Raw genomic sequence first — 19,270 nt, 5'->3', positions numbered from 1 at the left:
CAGTGTCATCCTGTCATTCAAGTCTGCATGTGAGGGCCACACTCAAAACAAGTAACTAAGAGAGTTACAGCACTGGAAGAGAAGCACCAACTGCCTTTAGGACCTGACTCAACAAATTATTAACATATATTAATTTAAAACATGACATGTCCCGACTTTACACACAAAGTCAATTAAAAGTTATGGCTCAGAAATTTTCAGTGGCCAAATTATTCATAGTTGGACAAACATTATAACAAAAGTTACGGTGCACAGCAGCAGTTTTGAATACACTATCAGCATACCTTGTTGCACTCAGCCTGTCTGTTGTCACCTATACTGAAAGTGTCCCATGCCATAATGTACAATGTGTATTTGCGTTCCAGTAGTTTCACTGAAAAGAAATCTGGAGTATTAACATGTTAAATACACACTGTATCTTGCCTCTCAGAGAGTTGGTGGTAACAAAGCATTAGCAAGATTTATTTAGATGTATTCCTTATCTGTTGCTCAAGACAACACACTTTAACTACACATCATGATTATGCATGATTGAAGATTGCACATACTTTACATTATTGACCATTTTCAAAGTGAAATGTTTAAATATGTTAATTTCATCCAGTCCTGTCAGTGGGGACTCAGCTCATCCATTTGAACTTTATTGGTGATGTCATTTCCACCATCAGAGGATGTTTTTGGAGACAGCAATGGGGCTGTGCTTTGAATGCTTCCTGGATCGCTGGTGCTGCCACTTGAGAAACACTTGTACTTCAGTTTGTCACCACAACAACATATAGGGTATGTGTCTGTCTGTAGCTGCCCTCAACTCTCCCTGTACGTTTCCCCTCCCACTCTCCGTCCTCTCCCTCTCCCTCTCTCTGTAAATGCCACAGGCCTCTCACCCTTCAGTCCAGATTTAGACCTCAGTCTTTCCCAGACATTCAGACCCAGCTGTCCGAAGCTGACTGGAGGGGCACAGACTCCCTCGTCTCCTCTCTCTTTTCTGGCTAGTACCTTTGTCTTTCTGTTCTCTTCTTCTCTGCCCCTCCTTGCCATGCCTGGACTCTGTCATCACTTCTTTATCTGACATGGTAACAGAGCCTGCCAGATGTCTGAGCTGGACAGGGGGACGAGGCTTGTAGTCCAGGATTTTCTGGTTCCACAGAGGCAGACCTGCTGCTCCTCTTCGCAAGCCATGGAGCCTCTTGCAGAGGTAAGACACTCTGCTGACTCACCCCACCCCCCTCCAATCAGTCCACTTCTGCTGAGTGTCTGTCTGTGATGGTGTTGTGTGTTTGGACATGGCTTTGTAACTGAGACGCTGCCAAGAAAAAACACTCACGCATAGCAGGTCTGGACGCCCAGTTCTTTCACCTTTGGCAATAGTTTTATTGCATCATCTATTTATATTTACCTTTACAAATGAGACATAGTCAGCAACTATATGCCTGTGTGTACAAACTCCAGGTGGATATTACCATCTGCAAAAGTTTCAGACAGGACAGAGACACTTGTATTAATGCTGGAGTGGTGAGGAAGGCTTGAAAACTTTGATGAGGAGGTGAAATTTTGGGCTGGTTGAGGCAGTGGAGGATTTAATAGCACTTCCGAGCATGTATTAAGAAACAAATGAGGTCACAAGCAAAGCTAAATAAATCCTAGAGTACCAGATTCTACCAAATCAGCATGCCATGTTTCAGCGCATACTTGTGATAGAAAACATGATCCTCGGTGACAGACCCACTTTAATGTAATAAAAGTAAAAGGTAATTTAACACAGGGTTGCATAACAAAAGTTCATAGTTGGAATCTGCATCAGGGTGTATGGAAGCAGCAGCAAGGAGATGGTGGTGATAACGTGGTCGGCATTTTCGTATAAAAGTTCGACATCTGGGAAACTGTCCATCAATGTGGTGGAGACAGGTCTCTGTAAGGATGTGGCAGAGACAGGTCTCTGTAAAGATGTGGTGGAGAAAGGTCTCTGTAAAGATGTGGTGGGGACAGGTCTCTGTAAAGATGTGGTGGAGAAAGCCCTCTGTAAAGATGTGGTTGGAACAGGTCTCTGTAAAGATGTGGTGGGGACAGGTCTCTGTAAAGATGTGGTGGGGACAGGTCTCTGTAAAGATGTGGTGGAGAAAGCTCTCTGTAAAGATGTGGTGGGGACAGGTCTCTGTAAAGATGTGGTGGGGACAGGTCTCTGTAAAGATGTGGTGGAGAAAGGTCTCTGTAAAGATGTGGTGGGGACAGGTCTCTGTAAAGATGTGGTGGAGAAAGGTCTCTGTAAAGATGTGGTGGGGACAGGTCTCTGTAAAGATGTGGTGGAGAAAGGTCTCTGTAAAGATGTGGTGGGGACAGGTCTCTGTAAAGATGTGGTGGAGAAAGGTCTCTGTAAAGATGTGGTGGGGACAGGTCTCTGTAAAGATGTGGTGGGGACAGGTCTCTGTAAAGATGTAATGGGGACAGATCTCTGTAAAGATGTAATGGGGACAGGTCTCTGTAAAGATGTGGTGGAGACAGGTCTCTGTGGGCACAACAGTCTTCACATTGTTCGCAGCCTCAGTCCCATTTTGCCCAATATGAGATATTGCATATAGGGTGTCATTTATAGCATATTCTAATGCTACAGGAGAAAACTGACAACATGAGTGAATGGATAAAATGAATTAAATAGTGGTCCAAGTTCATGTCTGATGTATGATTAGTGTAACATGAATAGTTAGAGGGGCAACTGGTATGAAATGACCAGTATTTTGGTTAAATTCCAGAAATGGACAAACTTTATCAACAGAATGTATAGAAACATCAGTGTTGAGGTTATGTGAAAAAAACAAAACAAAACAAAAAAACCATCTGTGAACTGTTTTGTAGAGATTTCTACTGGCTAGCTAGTTGTCCTGTCTCACAATACCACTCCATATACACTGTAAAAGGAGGTGGTGTGATGGAACACGTATCAGCTGGGAGATGTACACAAGAAGCAAGTTCTCTATTTTTAACAAGTTTTCTTCACTTTTAGCGAAATGCATTTTTAAAAAATGTCTAGATATTAAACACTTTTACAAACACAGAAAAACCACTGTAAACCATCCGAATTCAAGTTGTCTAACTAACTTCACATAAATGAAATAAAATGTCCTGAAACAGTTGTGGTTTGTTTTTCCACACTCACCTCTGGTGTGTTTGAAATAAATCCTCAATTCACAGAACGTTCCAGCTCTGCAGGCCGTCTTCAGCCGCTGCTGGTGTCCGACTGATGTCTCTCCTGTCTCCTCCGGCCATGTCTTGCTTGGAGTCATATTCCTGTAAATCACGTCTGTACTGTCTCCTCTGTCTTCAATCCCGCATCTTCAGTCTTGGAGGCTGTATTCAGCCTCAGTCTGGTGTCCACCTGAAGGTCCAGGGAAAACTGAAGGGAGCCACTCAAATGCTGGGAAAAGAGCAGGATGGGGGTCCTGTAGGATCCTCTGTGACCTGTTGATCAGGAAGTCTGTAGTCCACAGGATCAGCTGGTCATCCAGGTGGAAGCAAGTGGATAGTTCATCTGCTAGGATGTGTGGCTGTAAGGTGTTGAATGCAGATGAGAGGTCTGCAAACAGGTCTGTGGCGTTACGGTGTTCCAGGTGTTTGTGTACCGTGTCCACGATGAGTGTTTTGGCATCATCAGCCCCTCTGCCTGCATGGTATACGAACTGGAGAGGGTCCATCAATGGGTCAGTTACTGTGATTATGTGCCTTCATGGTGAGAGAGGTGAGAGCCACAGGCCTGAGGTCATTCATGGCTTTAACTGAGCTCTTTTTGGCGATGGGGACCACTTTGGAGTGCGTCCATAGCTGGGGAACTGTGCAGCTGTCCATGGATCTTTGAAACAGGAGCTGAAACATGCCCCCCAGCTGCTCTGCACAGCACTGCCACGGCCACTGATGTTGTCTGGGCCAGGTGCCGTGGTATCCTCGGTCCTCCTGAAGGCTTTCACCACCTCCTCCATGTTGGAGGAAAGTTCAGCCGCTGCAGGCTTGACGCAGATGCCGTTAACTCAGTCGGTTGGTGTCTAGCGCGGCAGACATCATGTACATCCAACGGGAAAAAAACTCACAAATATATTACGCAAAACATACAAAACTGTACAAATCAGCTACTCTATGAGCTAACTGGTCAACTGCACAAGTAGCGACCTGGAAGCGGCTCTCTTTGATACCTTTATGATGCACTCTCAGCCTAAGATGGAGCAACATACCTGACTTATCGATGTGATTCAGAATTGAACTGATCATAACTCACTGTAGTAAATATAATGTTATGGTTTAACTAAACTGATTAGAAGTGGCACTCAACCCTTTTTTGGTCTGCTGACACTATGTTTGTCACTGTTAAGCTGTGAGATGTCAGCAAAGCCACTGATTTTATCATTCTCCTCAGGCATTCATGCATGTTTTGTACTCTATCTAATTTTCTCATTTTACATACTGTGTACATACTTTACCATGTGCCTCAAGCATTGTATTATTTTTACCTTGACAGTGCTTATTGCTAAGTTAAGTTAAGTTTAAAACATATCTTTGAGTTTACATTTGAAACCATGGAGGCTGCTTAGAATCAGTGTTGTATAGATTGGTCATGGTTGTCCATACATAGCTCTTGCCAATGTAAATTCCTTATTTGCAGCCTGTCTTTATTGACTCTGGAGTCAGCCAGGCTTTGAACACTTCCTGATCCAACAGCAGGTTCTTGGCTTGTTGTGATGACATGTATCAGCCAACCTGTGGACATTCCTAACAGCTGCTTCTTCAACAAATGTAATTATCACAGTCTGTCCCAACTACTTGTTTCAAATGAGACTTTCTGAGCTGTGAGTGAAACAGTTCCCAGCAGTGCATTGGGGTCACTGGGCCTTTCTGGTCTGTCCAGTGCAAATGCTCCGATAGTTTTCTTTTGCAATGAACTGTCACCGCCAACTCCAATGGCTCCATTGCTAAAATAGTCTGTAATCAAAATTTGACCAAAGGCAAACTTCAACATTTTTCACATGTAGTTTGAGGATTAACTTATTGGAAAAAAATATCTATATCAGTTCCTTCTTCAGTTTAGCTTTGCACAAAGACCCTAAGGTAGAGCATGACGACCTCCATCAAAGATGCATTTCAACCATGCAAACAGTTTTAATGTTGGTGAGTATTCAACACTTGAAACAGAAAACACAAGCGGTGGTTAGAGGAGAACTTAGTTGACCAACAACAGCTGAACCAGTGACTGCATGCAGCCTTCTCACCGCCCTCCAAACTTGGATAGGATGAACTTGTAACAAGATATGATGTGACATTATCTTACCACAGCATTAACCAGACAGATCAGTTAGGAAATGAGTTACCACTCAGAAACATGACTGCTAAAATCTCAGATGACTGTGTAGTGTTACTGTGGCACAGAAGACCTTCATGGCTGCCAAACATGGATGGGGTCATGGAGTCAATTCAGTTTGCAAAATGGAAACTCAGGACTTTTAGTAAACTGTGGATATACTTCCTGTCCCAGGTCCCATTATTTGAGATGGACCAGGAAGAGGATGAGGAAGATGTTCTCTCGATGAAGAGCATAGGTAAAGAAGAGAAGTTTGTGTGTGTGCTGTTTGACGACAGCCCATTTTCCATGTGCTCCTCACTCACTGACACTATTCTGGCAGCAGTGACAACATTTTAACAACCTCCAACCTGATTATGAACCCATATGATGAGCAGTCCCATACAAACACAAACACCAACATTTATCATGATTATTACGAACAGTATGGTTGATATTTGGGCTGAACATCATGTGTTTTGATAACAGTGCATCATGTCTTTTCCACTGTATATTTGTAGGAGACTGTACGTTTGCGACACATGATCTCACGCCCCATGCAGGCACAGACCCTGACACCTTCATATACACAAACTTCATGAAGAATCACTGCTGCTACGATGCAATTCCCACCAGCTCCAAACTGATCATTTTTGACACAACATTACAGGTAGGAAACTTTTAAGTTTTGCTTTGTGTCTAAAATAAATAAAGACCCACAACTGTAATGATTACATGACGATTTAGGGTTGTATTAACTGAAGTACTTGTGTGTTTTTTGTCAGGTGAAGAAGGCTTTCTTTGCCCTGGTGGCTAATGGTGTGAGGGCAGCACCGCTGTGGGACAACAAGCTTAAGTGTTTTGTGGGTGAGCCATGATACATGTCTAACTATAAAGTATCTGTCTCTAATGCAGGCACTCATTAGAGGTGTTTGGTATTCTAATTATCTGACTGACCTTTTTTTTTTTTTTTTTTTTTTTTTTAATGTTTGTTTATAAGAAAGGTGGCTCACTATAATCATGCAAATGTTATCTAACTACATTCTGTAATGTTGGAAACGATGAAAACCTATATGTGTAAATTCAATCTGAGTCTAAGTTTATTAAGGATCTCAAACATGCTAGCATTTACAATAATAGGTGTCTGACCTACATTGGGTTCCTACCCGCAGTTTTGGAGCCCCGGGCTGTGGCTTCAGGTTTCCCGACTGTGTGGCTCAGGGGTTTCAAATGCTCCAGGCCCATTTTATGTGCTCACATTTAGAGGGAAGCAGGTCAACTACAAGACATTTGTATTACATAACACGGACCGTAAGTCCACAGAACACACCGAGCTGATCATCATGACACTTAAAAGCCTGATCCATGGGTGTTCATTTTCTGCTTGCAACTGAAATTTAAACATGCGTGTCTGGACTTTCTGGTGGCCTTGAGGGTCAGAACACAAAATTTCCTGAAACACATTTCAGAAAACGTATTAGCCTATTCTGAACTATTGCTTTATTTTCTAAATGTCGTGTTTTTTCTTATGTCCCTCAGGACCCCCGTAAGATACCAAAGAATTAAACCAGACTTTCCATTTAAAATGTGTTAAAAAATCTTCTTACACGCAGAAAATAAGATTGTTGGATGAATGAAGTCCTTACCGCTAGTAGGCAACAATATTACATTTGCCATGATGGTAAAGCCATTCAGTTTGTAGGGCTTCATGATAGCATTAGCATGTTAATATGCTAATTGACATATATGTTAGCAAGCTTATGTTAGTGTTAGCTCTGGGGCTGCCTATGAAATGTCAATCATTCATTGTCATTGTCACAAGTCAGCTTACCCATGGTACACGGACCGATAAAAGAATGGCTGTCAAAAGTTTCAGCAGTCTTAAAATGATCTAAAATTGAACAAAAAAATTGCTATGATACAAACAGAACAGTAACTTATCATAACTAGTACAACAACTAGTCTGAAAATGCACACATGTATACTGTGTTGTGTACAACTGTCCAAAAAACTGTAACTGAGATTACATTTTCTTCAGTTTGTGTAAAGAAGTCCAACAATTTGAGAGCAGCTTTGCTCTTCATCAGGTGTACATTTCAAGCTTGGAAACTTTTATACTTGTGATAAGGAGGAAATTCTGTGGGTAATTTATTGTTGTTGCTCATCAATACTGATATGTATGTGTGTATGTGTAGGTATGCTGACCATCACTGACTTCATCAACATTCTCCATCGTTATTACAAGTCTCCTCTGGTGAGCTCTGTGCCTGGATGGTTGTTTTGCAGATAAACACTTCTGTTGGACTGTGGCCATTTTGTGTTTTTTTGCACACATGAAATGCACCCCAGTGGTGTCACATTTACAATTAGGGCACTCTTGTCCATCGTGAATTACAGTATTCACACACGCTGATGTCAAAATTGTCCAGTTATATAAGAAATCACAATTAAAAAAACCACATATTCAAACTGTCATCAGGTTTAGACAGAGGGAAGCCTGCAGAGGCTGACGACCATCACTGTCTGAGATGTTTGTTTTGTCTGCAGGTTCAGATCTATGAGCTGGAAGAACACAAGATAGAGACATGGAGAGGTGTGTTCAATACCACAACGTTTCGAAAATAGTTTGGAAAGTGTTTGCGAAGAATATTTGGATTTTATTTTGTAGTTCATGTTAATGACCTGTGGTGCTCTGTTGACAGAGATCTATCTGCAGTACTCTGTTAACAGACTGATTAGCATCACCCCTGACTGCAGGTGAGCCTTTGAAATAATTCATTTAAGGTGTCATCATTTTGATTGCTGTGTTTTATATTAAATACCACAGAAATCATGATTTCAATCAAGGATACCATCTCCCTGGTCTCTGAGATGTATGTGATATTTTAAGCTTTTTTCATCTTCCTTTACTCCCACCATTTTTGACTAGGTCTGTTGTTGCTCATTTAAATATAATATTGATATGCGTGACTATCATTTCTTTAGCATGTTTATACTGCATATAATCTTAAAGGGGCATTAGCACTTCCGTGTTTTAAAAACATTCTTAATCACTTTGTAATGCCAGTGAGTGAACATGCTCTTAAATAAGGTAAAAGAGAGATATTCCCTGTCTTACTCTGTTGCTTCTATCAGTCTGTGGATAGCTCATGTTGTGAGGTGCCTTGGCATGATGCGTATGATGTGCATGCTTGCTCCCGGAGTGCCTGTCTTGCGTCAATAAAGATATGTGGCCATATATATATTATATATATATATATATATATATATATATATATAATACCTGCAAATCTTATCTTATAATATGCCTTCTAACTAGTTCAGTAAACGCCAGTGTTAGCATGCAGCAAATCAAGCTGTGCTGACACTGCTGAGGCTCATGCTGAAAGCTAAACCAAACAGCCGTTGATGAATCTGACCAAGTTACTAAGTTAGCAAGCCAACACCAACGTCTCACATGAATGTACAGTATCATGCAAGAAGCCAACATGCTGACCAACAAGCTAATAATGATATTACTGTTTATGAATACAATTTCTAAAAAACATATTATAATATTTAATATAGTAATTGTCAAATGATAAGAATTGTAACTTTACTTATCTCTTCTATCAACAAGATGCTGGTGTCATGTAGTGTCATGTGGTGACGTTGCTTTTCTTGGTTGATGCTCGCTCACGTCTAAGGAGTGCGAGCACAACCCGAGAGTGAGCAGCAGAATGCTGATTTTACATCCCTTATGGGCCGATAATTTCACTGAAGAGAACCATTTTTTTTTCCTATCTTATCTAATGTCCCATTTTAAACATTTGTAAACAAGCAACTTTCTTGCACTCTGTCAGCAAGATGTAGGCCTACTGACCTCAGACCAGAATTCAGGAAGGTCTGTTGCATGACCTCCTTGAGCTGTTTGAATACATTGGATAACAGCACCAAATGCATAATGTGTCTTGTTACATCCTCACATGTGCTTATTATAACCTTGAATCGTGATTGTATTGTGTCCTCAGTTTATTTGATGCCATCTACTCCTTATTGAAGAATAAGATACACCGGCTGCCAGTCATAGACCCGGTATCAGGAAATGTCCTCCACATTCTCACTCACAAACGCATCCTCAAGTTCCTCCACATCTTTGTAAGATTTTTTATTTTTTTTTTTTTTACCTTTATATTAATTAGGTTTTGTACAATTCTCCACATTCAATATTGATTCAAATCCTTACTAAGCAAAACAAACAAAAAATTGAATCAGTAATTTCTCAACAAAATTTTCTTGTAAAAATACAAATTTGAGACAGATGGAGCATCTGTGCCCTAGAAAATAATCTCAACTCCAAAATAAAAACTGTAAATCCATTCATTCTGAGTGGACAGAAAGAAATAGACATGAATAACTGAGTGTTCAATTGTTGGTCTGTAATATATCTATTTTTAACTGTGATTTTAGTCAATGCACACTTTCCTCCCTTCCCCTCCAGGGGTCTATGTTTCCTAAACCCAGGTTTCTTCAAAAGCGGATCAATGAAGTGGCAATTGGTACCTTCAGACAGATTGCGACAGTCCAGGAATCAGCCTCTGTCTATGATGCGCTGACCATTTTTGTTGAGAGGAGAGTGTCCGCTCTGCCTGTAGTCAATGAGCAAGGTAGTCTACCATCACGGTCACATTGGGTGGTTTAATCAACCTGGAAGAGTGTACATTGTGTCGTTTAATATGTTTCCCTGATGTAGGGTTCTATTTCATTCTCCTTGAGGGCCAGAGACGGTATGCCATACCTGGATATGCACTGTCACATGTGCAGGAGGTCAAGACATAATACTAACACAGTCACAGCTGTGACCTATAGATGATCTAGATGATGTTGGTCTGGATGCTTAATTGGGCGACATTCTGAGCCTAGTCGCTTATTTTTGGAGAAGCAAAAGGATAATGTGTGACCTATTCTTCTGGTTGCAGGGCAGATGGACAGAAATAATGGCAGTCAAGGGAATGATCACAGGCTTATGACTTTGGTCTAAAGAACTCTGGAGATACACGGCTTATCTGTGCCCTGGTGTGCCGTTGCTGATACCATAACATAGGCTTACTGCCTCAGGGGCCTCAAGGTATTCGTTGCGAAATGTCAATCAGTCATTATTGTCTCCACTTCTTGGGCTGCTTTGACAACAATGCTGCAGATACTTTGACTTCTTCCTGCCTTTTCCACAGTTTTTACAGGATTAACATGCCAACAGCTGTTTCGTATGTTCCTTCAGTCTGCAACTGAGACTCCTCATGACCTTGTTAGCACGGGTCATTCATATGCATACATATTATCCCTGGTGTTCAGGAAGAATAGAGCAGAACGAGGTTAGGAATGTAAACTGAGGTTCTGTCAAAGTTCACTGTCACTCGGAGCCTCAATGAAAAAGATTCTGACAGACATTAATGATGGTGGTGCCAATTCCCTTCATCCTCCTGCTCATGTGTCCATTGAATATCCAGGTTTAACATACTGACTCTGATAAATATCCATAATTCATATAATCTTTGTTATATCTGTTATAACTCTCATTTCATTCATCTTTCAAAAATTGTTTTAAATGCAAAAGACTCCTGTCTTCACATCTAGACCAGCAGTAAAAATAATAATACATAATTAAGAGTATATTTTTTGTATTGTGATTGTCTGTTTTTGGTGTTTATTGATATTGGTAATTAGATTCCTTTTATGCAGAACACAAGCATATATCTGCCTACATATGTTGTACTGTACTGTATATACGTTTGACTATTTGTCAAAATATACTGTAGCCAAAATTTATATGAATATAAAATATATGTTTTTGACTATCTTTCCTATCTACTGTCTGTACATCTCTGTCTCCTCTAAAGGCAAAGTGATGGCGCTGTACTCCAGGTTTGATGTCATTGTAAGTTAACTTTATACATTCTGCATCACTGCAACTTTGTTACTGGGGACCACAATATACATACTGTATAAATCTCGAGATACCTCAAGACACTTGTGCTCCTCAAATAGTTGTATGGATGGGTTTCTTTTTGTAGTTTTTGGTCAAACAATATTGATTTGTCTTTTCTTTTCACATCATTCAGAATCTCGCCGCCCAGAAAAACTACAACAACCTGAACATGACGATGCGGGAGGCCATTGCCTCCAGAGCCTGCTGTGTGGAGGGTGTCCTCAAATGTTACCCTCATGAAACACTGGAGACCATCATCGATCGCATTGCAAAGGCTGAGGTAACATGCATGAACTACAGTCCGACTGACTGAATGTAGGATACAAAATGTTCACATGCCTGATATTGTCGAAACTCCAAAACAATTCAAGTCATTCAACACACACATCAAAACAACTTAAACCCAAACTGAATAATATATTTAAATATGTGAATAAAAACTTAGTTTCAAAGAATGTCCCACCCTGCCATTAGCTTTAGGTTAGGATGCCTACACATTAACATTAAAAGACACATGAACAGGGACAGTGAAGCAACAGTTACAGTATTGGCCCCCCCCCCTTGAAATTTTCCACATTTTGTCACGTTTTAGCCACAAATGTAAATGTATTTTATTGGGATTTTATGTGATAGACCAACACAAAGTGGTGCATAATTGTGAAGTCGAAGGAAAATGATACATGGTTTTAATTTTTAATTACAAATATAAAACAGAAAAGTGTGGTGTGCAAAAATATTCAGCCTCCTTTACTCTGATACCCTTAAATAAAATTCAGTGCAACCAGTTGCCTTCAGAAGTCACCTATTTAGTAAATGGAGTCCACCTGTGTGTAATCTAATCTTAGTGTAAATACAGCTGTTCTTTGAAAACCTCAGAGGTTCGATAGAGAACATTAGTGAACAAACAGCATCATGAAGCCCAAGGAACACATCAGACAGATCTGGAATAAAGTTGTGGAGAAGTTTAAAGCATGATTAGGATATGAAGAAAATATCCCAAGCTTTGAACATCTCACAGAGCACTGTTCAATCCATCACCTGAAAATGGAAAGAGTATGGCACTACAAACTGAACTACAAACCTACCAAGACATGGCCGTCCATCTAAACTGACAGTTCAGACTAAACAATTAGTCATGTACTCCACAAATCGGGCATTTATGGGAAAGTGGCAAGAAGAGAGCCATTGTTGAAACAAAGCCATGCAGTTTGTTGTAGGAGGCACAGCAAACATGTGGAGGAAGGTGCTCTGGTCAGATGAGACCAGAATTGACGTTTTTGGCCTAAATGCAAAATGCTATGTGCAGCAGAAAACTAACACTGCGCATGGGAAGATGGATGGAGCCAAATACAGGACAATCTTGGAAGAAAACCTGTTAGAGTCTGCAAAAGACTTGACATTTCAGTCTCTATATGTGCATCGCTGGTAGAGACTTATCCCAAAAGACTTGCAGTTGTCATTGCAGTGAAAGGTGATTCTACAAAGTATTGACTCAGGGGATGAATACTTTTGCACATCATATTTTTCTGTTTTTTATTTGTAAAAAAAAAACAAAAAAAAAACCCAAAACAATTACAACCATGCATCAATTTCTCTCCACGTCACATTAATGCACCATTTTGTGTTGGTCTATCACATAAAATCCCAATGAAATACATTTACATTTGTGGTTAAAACGTGACAAAATGTGGAAAATTTCAAGGGGGGTGAATACTTTTGCAAGGCACTGTACAGTCCTTCCAAGTCAAACAGAATTATTGGGCCCAAATAGGTGTGGTTAAATTGAGACAAACCAAGCTGCAAAGGACTTATGACACCTCCTTCACTGCATTGTTAGTCTAGGAAAAAGTTACCACCACCGAGTTCAAGATGAGTCATCAACAATGTTTTGACAGATAATAATCTTACTTGTTTTCAAATCTCTCTCTGTCAGACTGTTGTGATTCAATGATGAAGTTAGTAGGAAAGCATTTCCAACTGCTGTTCATAACTGTAACCTTTCCAGTTTATCTTCCCTGTATTCCCTTTTAAATTCAGCTCCTTTACCTTACAGAATGCTTTTTATGTGACATATTGTCGGTAGTAATCAGATTCTGTTGGGTTTTTCTCTCAGGTACATCGTTTGGTTCTGGTGGACAGTAACGATGTGGTGAGAGGGATTGTCTCTCTGTCTGACCTGTTACAAGCCCTGGTTCTCAGTCCTGCAGGTATTGATGCACTGTACTCCTAACTCCACCTCCTTCAATTCATCCCTTGCTCTTTTCTCATCTCTTGGTGACCCATTGATCTACCTATCTGCCTTCAAATCCACAAAACTTACCTGCTGCTTCAGGCGAACTGTGCTCCCTCCTCTCCTGTGAAGGCTCATGTTCCTACCGAACAAACTCTTCTTCATCCTCCTGAAGACAATGAAGATCTTTCTCCTCTTCCTGTAAAATCAGATTTTAACCCTGTCTGAGCGTTTTGGCTATCCGTCTTGTACTTCCAAGATCAGCCTCTGAATTACTTCCTTTTACTCGAATGAAAATCTTCTTCTGGAACGCAATGCTCCTTCAACATCCTTACATTCTCCCTGAAACTCCGATTTTAAGCATTGAACAGAATGTTCCCAGCACCTGCTCACGCCTGCTCCACCCTGCTCCAGGAAAATAAACAGAAGTCCTCTCAAAACCCTCCACCCAGCCAAAAACTAGCCACTATTGAATATTAAATCATCCAATCAAAGTTCAAAACCAGTTTACTAAAATCTTTTGATCCCACATACCAACCAGTATCCTTATCATCCAAGTTCTGACACTAGTCACCCACACCTACTCCCAAACATGCCTCTTTCATCAGTCAGCCACTGTCTTCATGCTGCGGTTCCTCCTATGAAACCACACTGCCAGCAGCACCTCTTAGCCAACACTTACCAGGTAGGGAGCCCAGCATTATCTGCCAGTGGCCGCCTGTCTGAGCTTGCATCTTCTTCTAGAAGGTTTCATCGCTGCCTGTTGTAGTTCTTCTGTAGATTCTGCACAAGGATAATGTGAGGGGGGGTTGGTACACACTTGTCAATAAACCTGTGTCTTGTTCACAACTTCACAGTTTTCTTTTACCATTCAACTAATATTAATGTAATTATTGCCATGTTAATTCCCTGATAAGGCAGTGAATCTCAAATAATATACCACCAAGGTGCCCACATGCTGTGATTTTGATTCCAGTGTTGTGCCATTCTGGTTTAAGAATCTGTTATTTGTTAGCAAAGCATCACATTAATGATATGAGTACAGAAAAATTGTCTTCACTCATATCATTGATGTGATGGTAAAACAAAATGTTTAGTAGTGAGCATGTGAGAGAAAATTCCAGCATTCTAGCTCTCATTCCTGAAAAGTGTTCAATCAAATTGTATGATCTTCATCAGCGGTGAGCAGTGCAAGAGGACTGAATCTAATGTTTAAATTCACTTTTTGGATACTTTGAGGACTTCTCATCCATGTTGAGACATATTATGTTTATTTTGAGGTTCATATGTTTATTTTGGGTCCTTTGGTTTTTCTCATCATGTACAGTGGCACAGCAGCTTGGCTCCATGTCTGAAATACTTCAATTTAGCCAAGTTGTCAAGTAAATGAATTCTTCCAGGTGGACCATTTCTTTTTCACACATCTTGAAAGCTAATGTAGCTGATGTAGTACTACAGTTTAAACAAGCAAAAAGCAACATAAAAAAAAAAACAGTTGATAACATCCAACATATTACTGGTTATTTAGTTGGCTTCTAATGAGGCTCAATGTTTACGTATACACATTGAAAAATAATATGCCCCCTTTAAAACTTGGGACCTTGGCCAACTCCATCTTCTGATGAAGATCATGTGATATGATCGAAAGCTCAAAATAAACCTTGTGCTGAGATGTCTTCTCAAGAACAAAAGTTAATATGTTAAGCTGAAGATCTCACAAACCAAGCCTGCCTTATCCTTTTTCACCTCTGTCAGCATGTGTTTACAGTACGCTGCATTTACATCATACCAGACTTACCCCAAATAAGGCAGCCATCTACAAAGCCTGTCGGATGTTGTACTTGTCACACTCCAGTGGTGGTTAAATCTGCCCACTAAAGTCATGACCAAAGAGATGATGCCACAAATGGAGCGACGCCTGCTAGCTAGTTCAGACAGACAACTTGAGCTGCACTGCTATACACATGACTGACATGCCCCACTCTCCACACTCATCTACCAAATGCACCTTCCCAATGTGACAGTCTACTTGAGCCTCAAAATTCTCCCATCTCTCTCTCTCTGTCTGCCAATACCACCACTGCCCTGTATTGCTGCATGTTCTTTCAGCCCCATCACCACCCTAGCATCCACCTATAAGCTCCAACTGGGGGGTTAGGGTTAGGGTTCAAGATGTTTAGCTTATCGCTCCCTGGTGATATGTTTACATATTGGAGATATTGGGGAGTGATGAGGTCTGAGCCTAGATGCCAAACTCTAACCATGTTTTTGTGCCCTAATAAACATTTCACAACTGAGCTGTCTGTCTGAACTTGTTTCCACAGCAGTCCAACAATGTAAACACCTTTTCTGCCAGGCTGTTTAAATACAATCGAATATTTCTGGTTTCTCTGATATGATGTGAAAATGGCTTTGTGTTGATGAAACAATCAACAGCATAAGACTTTGTGCTTACGTGCTTGTCTTCTATATTGAATAGATTAGAGATTTGTGTTGAGGATGTGCATAGAATTGTAAAAGAATGGGTTGCTCAGTTATATGGCAAGACCACAAGTTTACACCTCTGTCACAAAAAGTTTGCTGACAATTATTTTTTGCTCAAAACCCTCTGGCATCTTGACTAAACATTGGCACACTGTAGTCTCAAAAGTTAAACCAGATTCAATGAATGGAATCATATTACTCTGTTTTCTTAATTTTCTCATTTCCTCTTTTCCAGATATTTATCAGAGATCATGCTTTCAAGACTGGAGAAAACAAGATGGAGACTGATCATGTTTAACATGACTTTAAAGAGGTGGTCACAATGTTTGCAGAGCAGGGTTTTGGCTGCAGAAGACAAATATGGAAAGAGAAAGCAATAATATGCACACTTTACCCTTCGCTATGAGTACGAATAATGTGCTCAGTGATCCCCAATAGACAACTCTGACTGTGCTGGAAAGCTACCAGTGTGGAACTTTATCATTGGTGTGGCCGGAGAACAATGTCAAACTGATGATGCACATCCAAAGACTTTACCACTGACCTTGACCTGTGAAACATCAAATCTACATTTATGTTTCAAGTTGTGTTACTTGTGATTTAAGTTGTTTGTACAACAATATGACAAAAAGTGATGTGATATTTAATTGTCTGTACTTAAAGCTCCAGTATGTAGGCTTTAGTGGCATCCAGTGATGTAGTTGCAGATTGCAACCAACTGAACATCCCTCATCTCACCCTGCCCTACAGTGTACTTTCTGGAGGTCCTAAATGCTAACTTCTTCAAAGAAGGGATCTCAATGCTCCATGACAATTAGACTAAGTCTATAAACATAGAGTCTATAAAGTGACAATTTTGAACAATAAATGCCACTCCTTCTACCGTGGGGCCATTCAGCTATCAATCACCCCTCGTCAAAGTCTCATTTGAAGGAAACTATAACAGAAAATTTTATTTTCCTATTTTGGGTGTAAGAACACCAATGAAAACATGACTATAAATACTGTCATTTCTGCCAATAGAATCTCCGAAATCCTATACAATGAACCTTTAATTTTCTGGTCTTAGAATTATTACAAATTGGTTATTCACGTATTGAAAATATTGTATTGTATCATTATTATTTTGTAAATGCACTTGTGCTATAGTCAGAATAAATGTGTTAACCTGAAATAAAGTGATAACTACAAAACTTGCTTATAGAGATGCTATGTTGTATTTTGCAGTAAGGCATTCAGAAGAGGATATCATGCAGTAGTAATCTAGGACAGACTCTGTATGAATATAATCACGTTACATTGTAGCTCAATAGTTGAATCAAGTTGAATGAAGATTCAATGTACAACACAGGGTTGCATAACATAATGGAAGTTTGTGATTCTTTCATGCTACACTAATAGCATGCAGTGCATTGTATACAATTATTACCTTTCACTGATGCCGGAAATATTCAGCACACTCCTCTGCAGAAATATAGGCTCTAGATAAAAAAAGAAGTCAGACCCAAGTCAAAATCGGTGCAGCGTTTGTTTTCCTGTTGAATCTCCTGCATAGTGTCCTTGAGACCTTCAGTGACATGAACGAGGGATGTCATTTCCTCCAGCAGGGATGATTTCTCCCCCTGCCGGCTGAGGCGCTCAGTCTCCAGCAGATCCTCTACCTTATTAAGGGCAGATATGATCTTCCTGGTCTTATCTTTCTGCTCCTCAAGATGGGTTTGATGGAAAGCCTGGGATCTTTCCAAAGCTTCCTTTGCTTCCTGTTGCAAATCCTGTATACTCTTCAAGAAGCCTTCCGTGGCCTGACTGAGGGATGTCTTTCCTCCTTCCACTCCAACTGATAACCCTCCAGCTTCTGCTCAGCATTCCTCAGAGCAGCCACGAGGGTGCTGTTCTCGTGTTTCTCCTCGTCTAGCTGAGGTCTGGATTTCTCAGTCTCCTCCATCAGGATGGATTTCTCCTGCTGCCAGCTGAGGCGCTCAATTTCCAGCAGATCTTCTGGCCTTTTTAAGGGCAGATTCCATCTTCTGGTACTCTACAGGCTTATTGGCCTCTTTCCCGGCCACTTTTTCCAGCAGCCTCTAAATCTGAGCCCTCTCGAATACAAGATCGGCCTCCAGCTGTTGGGTTTTTGTCTGAGGTGCAGGGTTCTCTCTGCTGGGAGGAGTCTGCATCTCAGACTGCTCTTCAGGTTCATTGAGCAAGAGCAAGTGTCCAAAACAGGAAAACATAGCAGCTGAAGGTCGAGCCCTCTCTCATCATTTTACCCTTATCATAGAACTATATATTAGAACAAGACCATCACAATAAAATAAAATTAACTGTTAAATTTGTACTTTAAACTGTATGCCTTTTTTCATCTAGAAAAAGATGGTAAATGAATAAGGTACTTTTAAATGTTTGGTAAAAATGTGGGGTGCCATGCAGCTCAGTTGATAGAGCAGGCGTCCCGTATACAGACGCTTTGTCCTCGCTGCTGCGGACCCGGGTTTGACTCCCTGCCTGGGGCCCTTTGCTACATCACATGAATGTAGTCAGCTGACATTTATGTCCATCCATTGTGCCTGCTGCTTAGACAGCTGATGTGATAAGGTGAGTGTGTCTGTGAGCCTGCTGTCTGCTGATCCTCTCTGACTGATAGGGTGTGACTGCTCTGTTTACCAGAGGTGGTTTTGTTTACCCTAACCGTTTCACACATCCTGGTTACATGATTACCAGTGTACAGTACATGCACGCATACAAACACACAAAGTCACCTTTGGGGAAATTGCTTAGACTTACATTCATCTCCTTGAGCCTTACCCTAACCCTCGCCAATTTCTTCAGTCTAAAATTTAAAGATATGTGTTGTGGGGTCCAGCGTTTTGGTACCCACAAAGCTGTTGGATCCCTCATTGTGAGTGGGTGCCCAGTTTGGCACCCTAATGCAGACGAACAAGACAACTCTCTCTCTCTCTCTCTCTCTCTCTCTCTCTCTCTCTCTCGCTCTCGCTGTCTCTAGACTTGCCTTTATTCCCTGGCCACTCACCCTAACCATAATAAAAGCACCTTACCTTAACTTAAACCAAATTTTCACTCTGAACACAACAATCTACATTATGGGGATTTACATTTTGTCCCCCCTGAGTAATACACAACAACACACACATGTTGATGTCAGTCTATAGGTGATGTAAGGTAGGCAGATAGACAAAAAATTATTCATATTATTGTTATTAGTAATGTCTACTTGAGGAGGAAGCAGCATGTTTTCAGTGTCACACAATCTCTGGAT

The 19,270-nt window shown here is 40.7% G+C and overlaps 1 protein-coding gene across 2 annotated transcripts; it reads left to right on the top strand.

Annotated features, from left to right (window-relative positions):
* Positions 1 to 816: 816 nt before the first annotated feature.
* Positions 817 to 17,421, top strand: prkag3b (protein kinase, AMP-activated, gamma 3b non-catalytic subunit). 2 transcript variants are annotated; one of them, XR_005076739.1, is made up of 14 exons: positions 817 to 1,195; positions 5,513 to 5,576; positions 5,839 to 5,987; positions 6,103 to 6,184; positions 7,513 to 7,571; positions 7,865 to 7,910; positions 8,020 to 8,074; positions 9,328 to 9,454; positions 9,798 to 9,963; positions 11,194 to 11,231; positions 11,416 to 11,562; positions 13,396 to 13,489; positions 13,615 to 14,197; positions 16,232 to 17,421. XR_005076739.1 is itself a non-coding variant. In XM_037108620.1 (13 exons), the coding sequence occupies exons 1-13, from the start codon at positions 1,091 to 1,093 to the stop codon at positions 16,282 to 16,284; spliced, it is 1,185 nt and encodes a 394-aa protein (XP_036964515.1). In that variant the 5' UTR covers positions 820 to 1,090; the 3' UTR covers positions 16,285 to 17,354. The 2 variants fall into 2 exon arrangements, 1 of the variants encoding a protein (XP_036964515.1); XM_037108620.1 differs by lacking the exon at positions 13,615 to 14,197 and having other exon boundaries at positions 820 to 1,195; positions 16,232 to 17,354.
* The last annotated feature ends 1,849 nt before the right edge of the window (positions 17,422 to 19,270 follow it).

Source organism: Acanthopagrus latus, chromosome 9, assembly GCF_904848185.1.
Source record: "Acanthopagrus latus isolate v.2019 chromosome 9, fAcaLat1.1, whole genome shotgun sequence".
Lineage (NCBI taxonomy): Eukaryota > Metazoa > Chordata > Actinopteri > Spariformes > Sparidae > Acanthopagrus > Acanthopagrus latus.
Note: the sequence above shows the minus strand (reverse complement) of the source record. Positions and strands in the feature narration are given on the sequence as shown.